General features: G+C 39.7%; 2 protein-coding genes across 3 annotated transcripts; one reads left to right on the top strand and one right to left on the bottom strand.

Moving 5' to 3' along the window:
* Positions 1 to 5,970: 5,970 nt before the first annotated feature.
* On the top strand, positions 5,971 to 10,555 carry LOC6505305 (chromatin assembly factor 1 subunit A). The gene is made up of 3 exons (XM_001965687.4): positions 5,971 to 8,355; positions 8,418 to 8,587; positions 8,643 to 10,555. Exons 1-3 carry the CDS (start codon positions 6,117 to 6,119, stop codon positions 9,798 to 9,800), a joined length of 3,567 nt encoding a protein of 1,188 aa, XP_001965723.2. The 5' UTR covers positions 5,971 to 6,116; the 3' UTR covers positions 9,801 to 10,555.
* Positions 10,556 to 11,217: 662 nt separating this feature from the next.
* Positions 11,218 to 12,551, bottom strand: LOC26514849. 2 transcript variants are annotated; one of them, XR_004310184.2, is made up of 3 exons: positions 12,435 to 12,551; positions 11,443 to 12,371; positions 11,218 to 11,366 (listed from the first exon to the last, which is right to left on the bottom strand). XR_004310184.2 is itself a non-coding variant. In XM_001965688.3 (2 exons), exons 1-2 carry the CDS (start codon positions 11,727 to 11,729, stop codon positions 11,309 to 11,311), a joined length of 345 nt encoding a protein of 114 aa, XP_001965724.2. In that variant the 5' UTR covers positions 11,730 to 12,551; the 3' UTR covers positions 11,220 to 11,308. The 2 variants fall into 2 exon arrangements, 1 of the variants encoding a protein (XP_001965724.2); XM_001965688.3 differs by having other exon boundaries at positions 11,220 to 11,366; positions 11,443 to 12,551.
* Between the last annotated feature and the right edge of the window lie 499 nt (positions 12,552 to 13,050).

Genomic DNA, 13,050 nt, shown 5'->3' with positions numbered 1-13,050 from the left:
TGTTTCTACTGGATGGTACACTTAAAAAAACTTAAATTAATATTAGGTTACAACATTTGGAATCTATTTTTCGGATTTAAGTCAACGTTGAAACCTATTAATCTATGTAAGATCAGCGTTTAAAACCGAAACAACAGCAGTCTATAAGACTAAATTATTTTAAAAATTTAAGAAATATATAAATTTTGTTACTCAAATGTAATAATATAATTCGTGTATAAGCCATGTGTAATAATATTATTATTAAGCGCTACTAAAATTTCCCTAAGTGCATGCCTGTTTTGCGTGTCATCAAAAAGGATGCTCCTGTGACCCACGACCCCGACACAGACCCCCGACCCATGGACCACCCCCCGGTATGAATGGGTTCGGTGAGCGCTAATAGATTTTCTATTACCAGAAGTGAGGCGGGAGAGACTGGGCAGGGGGTGGATGCAGTGGCAGTGGCAGTGGCAGTGGGAGGGAAACCGCACCCGTTCACATGCATGACCGAATTTCCATTTTACGCCCCGTCTCACTCTCCCGCTTTCCCTCGGAAAAGTCCCACCGGAATCGATGCGGCATTATTATTATTATCATTATTAAAGAAGTCGATGGCGATGGGCAAAGCAAATCCCGGCCAATGCGAATAATATGCCACATGTCCGACCCACTTCATCCTCCTGTCCTGCCACCCCTCCTGCATCCTGCTTCCTGCCTCCTGCCTCCTGCCTTCTGTCAGAACCGTCAAACGGAACAAAAGCCACAAGCGGCGACCTCAGCGGGACTTTGTATCTGCAAGATACATTTATGATGAGACGTCCCATCCATTTGTCTGCGCTACACATGTCAGTATTAGATTCCCAGATTTGCGCCGAAAGTTAAATGGGTTATCTATGGCGGTAACTGGAGGGCATTAGCGAAGCAATAGAGGCGTCTATATTGTTGGCTAAACTAATTTTTAATAGTACCCATATAAACAGTGGTTATTTACAAAGCAATCTAATGAATAAACTTGCTTCAGCCATTAAATAAAGATCAATTTTCTCAAAGATAAACTACAAAATATAAACTATTATTTTTGATACTTTATATACATATAAAGGTATTGCCAATATTATGCTATAGTAGACGCTATTAAATATATTGTATTTTGTTCAAATTTACATACTTACTAAGACCAATCTGTATTGTAGAATTTAAAAAATTTTAACAATTGACTAATTTTCCTCGGCTTCCTTTTATTTTTTTATTTTAGATCTATTCCTGATATACTATGCCCCCAGTGGTTATAACTTTATTTATTAACTTTAGAAGTTGTTAAATAAGATAAAACTTGCAACTTTATAAATCAACAATTAAAAAAAATTATATTTAATCAATAAACTCATTAATATTGTCACAAATGCTGTTTTGTATCTTTTAATATTACAAGATATTTAATAAAATTTTTACCTTCTATAATTCATTTTTTCTTTTTTATGCCTAATCTTTTTTATATTTTTAATTGGCTAAAATTTATTTTTTAGCTTATAGTTAAGTTTAATTTATAATTGAATTTATTTTTTAAGTATTCTTGAGCTTTTAATAATTTCTTTTTAAGTTTTAGTTTTTATTCTGTTCTGAAATTCTATCCTACAGACTTTAGAAGATCATCCTTATTTGTACATTCTTGTTTAAAAACCATTAAAAATCAATCAAACTATGAAACTCTTGAAAAAGTGAACAATGGAATCCCTTTTGGCATTGATTGCGATTGCAAAGTTCGAGATTGTGCACCTGCGCCCCCACCTGTGTATCTGTATCTGCACCTGTGTATTTGTATCTGTATCTGTGATTTGAGTGCTTAAAGTAGTTACTAAAGCCCCGAGCCCCGTCCCCAGAGCCGCCTCTCCTTTGAAGTGGGCGTGCCTGAGTGTGTGGCGCCGGAGGCAGGGGCGGGGGCAGATTCAAACAAATTGTAATTAAATGAATGTATTCCACAGCGGCATACCAAGTGCCCGGAGGCAGGATCCCCGGTATTGGGTTCATTCCGGGGTCACCATGTCAACCAGTTGGCAAACAGTGTGGAATCAGGAAAGGGGTGTTGATGCGGGGGCAGGGCGGCAGCTGTTGTGGCCGCAAGCGTTTTTCCACTTATCCGGGATTAGTAAAAATGCCACATTAAACTAAGTAAACAATTATCATCAAGCGAGGGAAATTCGGCTCGCCAACTAGATTGAAAGACTTCAAAAAGCAAAAAAATATCCAAACAGTCTATTAATTTATTATAGTAAATATTTAAAAATATTATTAACTGATAGAGTCTCCATGGACTTTATTTTATTGATGACAGAAATTCATGAGCTTGGATTGATTTCCACCACTCTTGTATCAGTTATTCTATTACTTACAAAAGTTCTAAGTATAAAGGTTGTAACATATGTATTCTTCAAGGAATTATATTTACATCCTGAAAATGTACAAATGTACAAATACAACCCGAAAAAAATGTTTTTCAAAGGTATGTTAAGCGAACCGAAAATAAAGCTATAATCATATAACCTTGCAGTTCAATGTAGGTTTGTATTGTAATATACATATTATATCATATAAATACATGCAAATAATATAAAAAAAATGATATGATTATTAAAATCAAAATAATTTTTTTAAAAAATTGGATGAATGGATATTTGATGCTTTTGACCGGTTATAAAAAGCAGTAGCAATGTGCTGCTGCAATTATAAAAAATTAGAATGATAAAAAACTTTAAGACTGAATATCACCTTTTTTTATATATTTTACAAAATACACCATTTCCTATTACTTCGAAACTATTCTCGGAGGCTGTTGAACCATTTTCCCATTACATTTTTTTTGGGAAAATTTATTTTTGGCATGGCTTGTTACGTTACTTAAATATCAGCTTGAACTCGTTTTTTAAAACCAAAAGTTAACACGTAAATCACTTGGACCACAAAATTGAAAATTTTATATATTTACGTTACGTGACCCACATGTTTTATTCCTGGTTTATTAATATTTAAAAAGTAGATATACCTTTTTTTATGAAATTTAATTGCATATTTGCATATTTTTGGAATAATTTTTGCATATTTATTGCATATATTTAGCATATTTTTAATATGTATTTAAAATTCTAATATTTGAAAAATGTAGTGTCTAATTGGTCTGATACTAAAGATTCATAAGGTTCGGCCAATGTTTGTATATTTTTTCCTACCTCTTCCTATTTTTTTCATAGATTTTTTTAACTTTCTTTGTAAAGCGCGATAATAGTTCAATTTCCATGGAATGCACTTTCTTTAGCCGTGATGTTAATAATGAACTCTTAAGCTTGAGGTCATCTAAACAGTGATTAAATGATTTAAAAAACTGTGGGCAAGAAGTAATAACCGTGTATTTAAAGATTTTTTGAAGTTTAATTTACATTCGAAATCCACAGTTGTGCTATCTTTCAGATAAAATGGAAGAAGAATTTGCTGCGGTTTGTCATTCGATTGTAAAGCCTCTGCTCCGATACTTCGAAAAGTATCAAGTATAGGATGTGTACTGAGTTGCAGGATAGGTATGCGGAAGTTCTGGAAAACAATTCGTATTTGCAAAATAGGTATTTGAAAGAACAGCATAGATTAAAAGAAATCAATTTCAAATATGCGAAGTGGGAATCAAGTAAGGAAAATAAGGTTCTGGAAATTGATAATCCTAAAGCCCAAACAAATTAACAACATTTAGAAATTATTTTTGCTAAAAAATCAAATTGTAGATTTGAACAAAGCAATTGAACTCAATACAATAACAAATCAATTTCGCAAAGACATTGAAAAGATGCCAGAAATAATTAAAAACGGGAGTAACGTTAACAAATCAATCGAATTAACAAATCAATCAAATCGAAACATTTCATCGAATGTATAAGGAATATGAAAATGGCTTTGGGGATATCAGGTATGAGTTCTTAATAGGATTCGAAAAATGGCACCTTATTACCAGTGAAAAGCCTCATGAATTGATAATATACATGAGATCGAATCGCGATAAAGTACTAGATTGCAGCAACTTCGTTTTGGGCAATAAAACCGAAGGATACATGGTGAAACAAATTAGCTGGTGTGTTGGAAAATTACGGATTGATACTCCAGCAGAAAGGTACAAATTTTCCTTGGATCTCGATTGCGGGAAGGCAGTCGGAGTTGGCTGGTGGTTCACTAGGTGTGCACACAGATTTTCTTTTACTTTTTGTTGCATTTTACATTGCCAACAAAGCCTTTTTAAATTATTGATATTGTATAATCTTTTTTTAATTCTATTTTTATTCAATAGAGTTGCACCATCCGATACGCATCATAGTATAAGAATTCTAATCATAAGGAAACCCCTTTAATCTGAACGGAATGAATATTTTTTTAAATGAACTTTAGAAAATGAAAAGAAACCATTTTATTTTTATACCCTTGCAGAGGGTATTATAATTTTGGTCAAAAGTGTGCAAAGCAGTGAAGGAGACATCTCCGACCCTATAAAGTATATATATTCTTGATCAGGATCACCTCCTGAGTCGATATGAGCATGTCCGAAATTGGCATAACTTTGGTGTTTTTTAAGTTAGAAAGATGGGATTTGGTACAGATTCTATTTTGGGAAAAGCAATCTGATTTGTCGAATTTCATAAGGATCGGCCGTCTATATCCTATAGCTGTTATAGAACTGATTGATCGGAAATTCTATAACTTCTTTGTTTTTCAAGTTAGAAGGATGGGAGTTTCAATGGATTCCTCTTTTGTCAAAATAATTTGATATGCCAGATTTCATAAGGATCGGTCAACTATATACGATCCCCTATATACCTAATAATATAAGATGCGTGGCGCCACCTATCGGACTGCGACTCAACTGCAAGGGTATATAAACTTCGGCTCCGCCCGAAGTTAGCTTTCCTTTCTTGTTTTTAATTAAAATCAGAAATTAAAACTTAAACAAGGTTCATCATAGTACTTTTAGAGTTTTTAATACAATTTTCAAATAAATATGTATCAATTTTTTTTATTTTCCTAGCTTTTTGGAAAAGTAATAAAAGTAAAAGTAAATTTCAGGATCGGTCCAAAAAATGATCTTTTTATGAATTAACACCCATAAAAAATTATGTTTAAGAAGCATTCTTAATCAGCAGCTTCATAACCGGTAAAGTCCTATAATAAAGACGCTAATACATTTTTTTGTATATTAAAATTGTTGCCTAATATAAATAAAAATTTTTAAAGTATTTGTCAAGCATTTATTTGCGTCTTTTTTCGAAGTACTCCAAAGTATGCAACCGTTTTTTAAAGAATCTATTCTTGTATTTTAAAATTTTAGTTAAAATAAAAAAAGCCTTTATAGTCAGAAATAGAAAATATCAAATATTTGGGAATTTAAACTATAGGGTCTTTTCCTTTTTTATTTGTAGAAAGTGATAAAAACTCGTCAGCTGGAAAACTATTTGCATAGAAAACTAGCCCCTATAAAGCAAAAAAGGATGGAAAGATGACTTTATGACTAGACTAGACTATTCTAGATGTCTAGTCTACTCTAAGATGACTAATATATGTACCCTGAATGTTATAAAAGTTAACATATATAAAATATAGTCAGCCGATCCGTACTAAAAACCTCTCTGTGTGTTATAAATAATAATGTTGTATAATTGTAGTTGTTGTGTTATAAATAATTCTTGTCATTTAAAAAATTTGAATAATTACAATGTTATAAAAGTCATAAATATACATTTATTACTTTATTAAGTAAAAAATTATCAATCTTGTAAATCTTACAATTCGTAACATTTATGGTATTTTTACAAATTCTAATCTATTGTTTTAAGAGCCAAACATCTACAATGTAGATTCTACATAGTTTCTACATTATTTCTACACATATTACAACCGTGTGCAGCACTATAAGTTATCGCACTGAAGCACTACCAATCGAATTATCGATCAATCGATCGTGAACAATCTATTGGCGGCAATTCGCGCCTACAACTGTCATCACTGGTGTGTTTTCAGCGCGTTTTCTTTTACAATCGATCGTAAGCGAAAAACAATCCCAAAACGAAGAAAAGTAGCAAGAAGAGTTCTAGGAAAACAGCAACAGAATGCCCGCAGGCATTGTGAAAACCCCGAACAGCAATGGCAACGGAAACCAAAAGACCGCAGAGCGGAATTCTAGTGGCAAGAAGTTCGTCCAGACGCGTCTGCCATTCAAGTTAATAACCCCGGGTGGGAGTGCGGCGGCAGCCCCGTCTTCGGGAGCCCCTGAAGCAGAGCCGCAGGAGCCGCGCAAGAGAAAACTCTCCTACGAGGAGGATGAGGCCCCAGAGGGCACTTCCACCTCCGACGACCATCTGCGGCGCTCCACCAGCAAGGAGAACTTGAACGTTACAGGTCCTGCAGCCACAAAAAAGGCCAAAACGACAGAGCCCGATGAGGACGCCATGGCGGAGGACGTCATTGAACTGGACGACGATGAAGACGAAGTGGTGCCAGTAAAGGAAGTCGCGGAATCCAAGGAGCCAAAGCCGACAAAGTCTGGGAAGAAATCGCTGCCCAAGGACAAACAGAACTCAGCCAAGGCCAAGGAAAAAGTGAACTCCTCCAAGGCGAAGGAATCGAAGAGCTCGCCGGCACCACCCATCCAAATAAAACTACCCTTGGGCAACAAGCGACCGAAACGCAGGAAATCACTCAAGAAATCCGAGGAAACGGTCGACAATTCGCCAACAGAGTCCTCCAAACCTGGAAGTGAGTCCAGCGATGATATCGAAGCCATTGCCGAGGAGCTAAACCCTCAGAAGAAGCCAAAAGTTCAGGAAAAGAAAGATGAGGATATCGTGGAATTATTGGACGACGAAGAGGAGGAGATCGAAGAGGATGTTGGGAACAGAAAGGAAGCTAGCAAGGACACCAAGAAGACAGAGGGAAACAAGAAGACCATCATGGATCTATTCGCTTCCAAGAAAGGAGACGGCAAGAAGAAAGCAGACAACAAACAGCCAAAAGAAAAGGAAAACACGAAAAAAGATGAAGAATCAGAGGACAAAGAAGAGAAACAAGTAGAAACAGAGTCCAAGCAGACGGAGAAGCCTAAGAACTCGCAAAAGAGTCCCAAAAAGCGGGACTCTGCCAAGGACGCTAAGGAAAAGGCAACCACAGTAAAGAGTTCCAAAGAAGAGAAGCCCATGGAGAAGAATTCCAAAGAAGAGAAACCCAGCGAGAAGAATTCCAAGAAGAAGGAAGCCACAGAAAAAGAAACAATAGAAGAAACAAAACCCACAGAGAAGCCCAAGAAGAGTGCCGAGAAGAGTCCCAAGAATCAGGAGAACTCCAAGGACACGAAAACGCCGACCAAGGAAAAACCAAATCCGAAGGAAACTCCAAAAATAAGCGAGGAGGAAGCCACGAAAGCGACTGATATGTCTGTACTCCTCTCCAGCAGCGAGAACGAGCAGTCCAGCAGTGACCATGAGATGGAGGTGGACACAGATACTCCGGCCCGATCCGTGCAAAAAGACACGCCGTCGCGGAGGAGTCTCCCGGAGGCATCCGTCGGGCCAGAGAAGAACCTTACACCGAAGCAACAGCGCCTCCTGGAGCAGCGGAAGAAGGCGCGCGAGGAGAAGGAACAGAAGCTGGCCGAGGAGCGACGCCTGAAGCAGCAGGAGAAGGAGCAGCGGGAACAGCAGAAGAAGCAGGAACGCGAGGAGAAGGAGCAGCAGCGGAAGCTGGAGAAGGACCAGAAGGAGCAGCAGAAGAAGCTGGAGCGCGAGGAGAAGGAGCGCAAGCGGCAGGCGGAGGCGGACACCAAGAACGAGGAGAAGCGCAAGCGCAACGAGGCCAAGGAGGAAGTGCAGCGCAAAAAGGACGAGGAGCGCCGCAAGAAGGAGCAGGAGCGCGAGGAGGCCGAGCAGAAGAAGAAGCGGGCCGCCGAGTCCTTCTCCAAATTCTTTGTGCCCAAGCAGCCGAAATCTGGATCTGGAGCTAGTGCCACGTACTTCATGGAGCACGAGCAGAGCAGCTGCGACAGCACCAAGGCCAGCAGCCAGACCCTGGCCTTCCGACCTTTCCAGATCAAGGACGACATGCTGCTGGCCCCGGTCGTCAGAGCCAATCTCGGCCAGGAGCAGCGCTCCCAGCTTGACGGCCTCTTCAGGGAGAAGCAGGAGGACGACGAGGACGAAGACGAGGACATTGGCCGGCGGAAGCGACCCAATCGCGCTCACTTGTATCTCAGCGAACTGAGCAGCGGCCGCCGGAAACCCCTCCAAATGCAAAGGGATACCAGGCTGCAGCGACGCACCAAGGACGAAGAGGACGATGACGAGGTCCAAGTGATAGGTAACCACGGCTTTACTTCCTGTTTGTCACTTTTTTTTTAACCCATTTTTGTTCCCCTTCAGATGACCTTTCCACGGCGGGTCTGCCCATCGAGGAAGAGCGGTCGAAGCAGCTGGCCAGGATGCGAGCCAAGTACCTTCACTTTGCGGACAACCGACGGCCGCCTTACTACGGAACCTGGCGCAAAAAGAGCCGCACCATCTCCGCCCGTCGCCCTCTGGCCCAGGACAAGGTGAGAACTCCACAAATCCATCTCCAAATCCGAAACTAATCCGAAAATTCCACAGCAACTGTTCGACTACGAACTGGACTCCGATTGCGAGTGGGAGGAGGAGGAGCCGGGCGAGTCTCTGAGCGCTAGCGAGGACGAGAAGGAGCGCGAGTCGGAGGAGGAGTCCGAGGAGGAGTACAACGAGTGGTACGTGCCCCACGGCCATCTCAGTGACGAGGAGCTGCAGAACGATGGCGAAATGGACGACGGACACACGCGGGAGGCCCAGAAAGCCAAGCTGCAAGTGCTGCAGCAGGAGTTCGCCCAGGAGATGAAAAAGCAGACGAAGAAGATCAAACCCCGGCTGCTGGGACCGGTTTGGCTGGACGAGAACGGCAACAAATCGGAGCTATTCCCGGCCATGTTCGCCCACACCATCGACATGTACGCCTGCTGGCAAGTGGGGCCCTTGAGCCTGGAGCCGCCACCGGAGCCAGAGCGCGAGGATCAGCCGCCGGAAGCGCCACAGCCGCTGCAACTGGACGAACGCCTCTTGCAGCAACTGGTCCGCCTGACGCACGGCAACCGCAATTCCAAAGTCTTTCTTATCAACGAGTATCTGGAGTACCTGAAGACACAGGAGGGCGGCGGAGAAGGCTCCATCCTGCCCTCGAAAACGCTAGTCCGCGAGAAGTTCGATGAGCTGGCCAGCTGGAAGCCCGTGGAGCTGACCACCCCCGACCTGAACACATCGGCCAGCAGCGCGAAGAAGGCCAAGAAGCCGAAGAAACGACTCTGTTGGGTGGTGCCCCCGGAAATTCTCGAGAAGTTCCACCTGCCCGATCTTAGCCTGCAGAACCAGTGGGACTACACGTTGACCCCGAAGATCACCGAGGGTCAAGATACCCAGCAGCACGAGCTGAGCCCGCCGGCGGAGGCGACAGAGGCCACAGCCACACCTACAGTTTCCACGGCCACGCCCACATCATCGGTCGTCACAACGCCCAGCACGGGTGGCGCCACCAAAAAGCGGGCCTCTCTGCTGATGTCCGTGCCCCGGGATCAGCCGATTCAAGTGGCCGCCAAGAACGCTCTGATCAGTCAGTTCCTGCGGCGGCGAAGCGACTCCGCCGGCGGTAATCCCGGCAAGGACAAGGACAATACGCCGGGGAAGCCGAAAGGAAAGGAGCGGCCGCCCATTGTCTGCGAGGATGTGGTGATGCTTTCGGACTAGACTTAAGTGATAGCACCAGGATACATATATAGAGTGCTGGTCTGCTGCCCGCTGATCCTCCAGGATACAAGCTCCTATTAATTTTTTTTTCTTCTGCTAGTTTCGATTCTAGGTTGGTTTAAATTTTTAAATTTTAGAGTTCCGATGTACGTTCGACTTGTAGATCCCTATCCCTCTGCACTCCCATCCACATTAACCATTCCCCAGTCCCCAGTGCCCGCCCAGTCCCCTCCCCCATCGCATCCGTAGACTGTAAGTGGTTCAAAGGAGCCGAGGAGCCGCCCGCTGTAATTATCCCTCTACGTTTCAAGGGCGTCCTCGATCCGTCTTTACATATATAGTATATATGCAATAATACATTACTCGGTGGACTTTTGATTGGGGATTACGGGAGAGATGTGTTTTTTCCAGGACATCCGACTTATGGTTTATTTCAAGGATCATTACTCTCCCTGTTGTGCCTTTTTCAATACTCCTTTTTTTTTGCACAATATTTTAAGGAGTATTTTATCAAAAACGTTACTTAGTGATTTTTTCACTAAAGAAATAATTTTCTTTAATTTAAATGAATCATATATCTAACTAATTCAAAGCAAATCGAGGAGATAAACTATAAAAATCTAACTTGTATGTAAATTGAAAAAATGAAGGCCCTAGACAAGATAAAAAAAGGTAAGGGGTCTCGTAGTTTAAAAATAGATTTTAAATTATTAAAATAGAATAATGTTTCTAAATAAAGTTCAAAAAGTATTTAACTCCCGCACATACACATTTCTTCAAGTTTTAATTCAAATATATATTTAATTTTTTTTTATTATAGTAAGAACAAAAAATATATATTTTTTTATTATAATAACAACAAACAATATTATTAATTATTATTAGAAAAATAAACCATTTAAAACAAATCAAAAAGAGTGTAGTTTAATTTTAGGAATATATTTTTGAGAAATCCCATTTATGGAAAATCAAATAAAAAGGGAAAGATGTTGAATATTTTAGAAATGGTTTTAAATTTCTCACAATACTTATGTAAAATAAAAATAAAATTAACTAAGAGTAAATAAAAAAATTAGCTAAGTATTTCAACAAATTCAACAACAGAGAAAGTAAAAAAGCGTAGTTTTATTTTCAAAACGGAATAAAAAAACAATTTTAATTTTTTTATGTATAAATGAGTATATCTAAGGAAAGATTGAAAATTTTAAGTTTTTAAAAAAATGAAATAAGGATTGAATACTCTTAAGAAGGGTGTTTGAATTCAGAGGTATTCGACTATAACCCACAAAGGTCATCTAAGGATCTAAAAATACCATAATATTAGCTGGTTGGGTTAGAAGGTTGGGAAATTCGGATGTCAACTTCGAGTAGGTTGTTTGTTCTTTCAAATAATTAACAAAAAAATAGATTTCATTTAATTTTATTCAAAATTATTACAGTTTCAAGTTGTGGAAAAATAACATTTGAATTTGTATTTATTTAGATTGGATATAATTTCGTTTGTTTGATTAGTCTTTTCTTCGGATCAGAACTGTCATATGTTCATATCGTAGCTCCTTTGGAACTCTATGAAATGAAAATAAAAAATAGTTATTTTAGATAAGTTATAATAAGAGTTATAAAATAAGATGACAATACCCACTTAGCATTGTACCACCAGCCAAAGCCATGATTCTTCGCCCAGTTATAATAAGGATCCCCAACTTCGTCGCGGTCAAAGGTGGAGAACTTGCTGCCCTCCGTTGGAGCACCAAGCCAGTAGTGTCCAGTACACCCGTCAGCGACTCTCACCCTATATCCCTCGTGTTTGGGGCCCACAACAAAGCTGTCGCATATTAGAAAGCTGGTCGGGTACGGGTATACGTATACGAAGACCTCATGGGCCGCTCGATTGGTCAAAAGGTGCAGCCGCTCCAGTCCGATGAACATCTCAGTGCCCCAATCTAACCCGACCTCTCCAAAGCCATTGGTGTAGTCCTAGTCCTCATAGGTACGATTGAACGTAAAAGAGTAGGGGACTTTTTGGAAAACCAACATCCAACCAGCACCCGTGTCCGGATCTGATTGACAGACCACTTTAAAAGGATCGGATCCTGGGATTTGGATTTCTTGGATGATACTGTCTTCATTTTGTCTTCGAGGACAGCGATCTGGGAGACCTTGAAGAGCGTTTGGCGATTTATTATCCAAATTACTGGGTTGTCTTGGCTTATCATTTGATTTTTTTGAGTTGAAAATTTGATCTTTCAGGCTCTCAATATCCCGATCTTTCTGTTGGTTCCTCAACTCTGACTTTTCGTATTTAATATTAATTTCTTTAAGCCTATGCTCTTCAGTTTCATGATGGTCTGCCAAGTATCTCTTCTCCAAGTACGAGTATTTTACCAGAGCCTCATAGAATTTCTTTTGCAAGTCCGAATACTCTTTCAGAACTGCCGTATACCTATCCTGCCACTGCGATCTCTGGACTTCTTTCTCCTGGCACTTTTCGAAGTACCGGAGCAGGGGCTTCACGATCGGATAACAAACCGCAGCACACTCATCTTCCATTTCATCCGTGAGATAGCACGACTGTCGGATTTGAATGGGAAATTAATTTTAAAAATAAATCAACTTCTAATGCACACTTATTACTTCCTGCTCCTGCCCCAAAGAGCCAAAAGTAAAATAAATTGCAGAAATTAGGACCACTGCAAGGACCATTATAACTTTTAATATTGAAGAAAACTTTCGTGTTGCTCTGTCCCTAGAAGAAATTCAAATGATTGGGAAATATTCTTATCTCCAGAGTGCTGGCTACAGAATTGGCACTATTTTTAAAGACTTTCAAAAATTCAATGAAATAATGCGCACGAATGTGATGTCAAAGGTAAAAAATAGTTGATAAGCTATAAGATAGGAATCAGTCTATATTCGCACAATATAATACCATATAATGACTCAGTTAAGTCGGCTATTAAATATTAAATATACAAACACTTCCCGAAAGTACGAAAGGAACCATACAATTTAGAGTTAACTTATGAAGTTTTTATTGAAGTTGAGCTTTTGGAACAAATAAATGGGATTAGCAGTGGGAAGAGTATACTTAACTTATATTTATAAATCAGGGACTGCAAATAATGATTATATGTTAATTTTTAATTAAAAAAAAACATTAACTTATAATATTCACAATAGAGCAAGTGTTATACCATTTTCTCCTTATATACCATTTTATTAATAATTAATTATAAAATGTATGAATTTT

Source organism: Drosophila ananassae, chromosome XR (genome assembly GCF_017639315.1).
Source record: "Drosophila ananassae strain 14024-0371.13 chromosome XR, ASM1763931v2, whole genome shotgun sequence".
In the NCBI taxonomy this organism is placed as follows: domain Eukaryota; kingdom Metazoa; phylum Arthropoda; class Insecta; order Diptera; family Drosophilidae; genus Drosophila; species Drosophila ananassae.
Note: the sequence above shows the minus strand (reverse complement) of the source record. Positions and strands in the feature narration are given on the sequence as shown.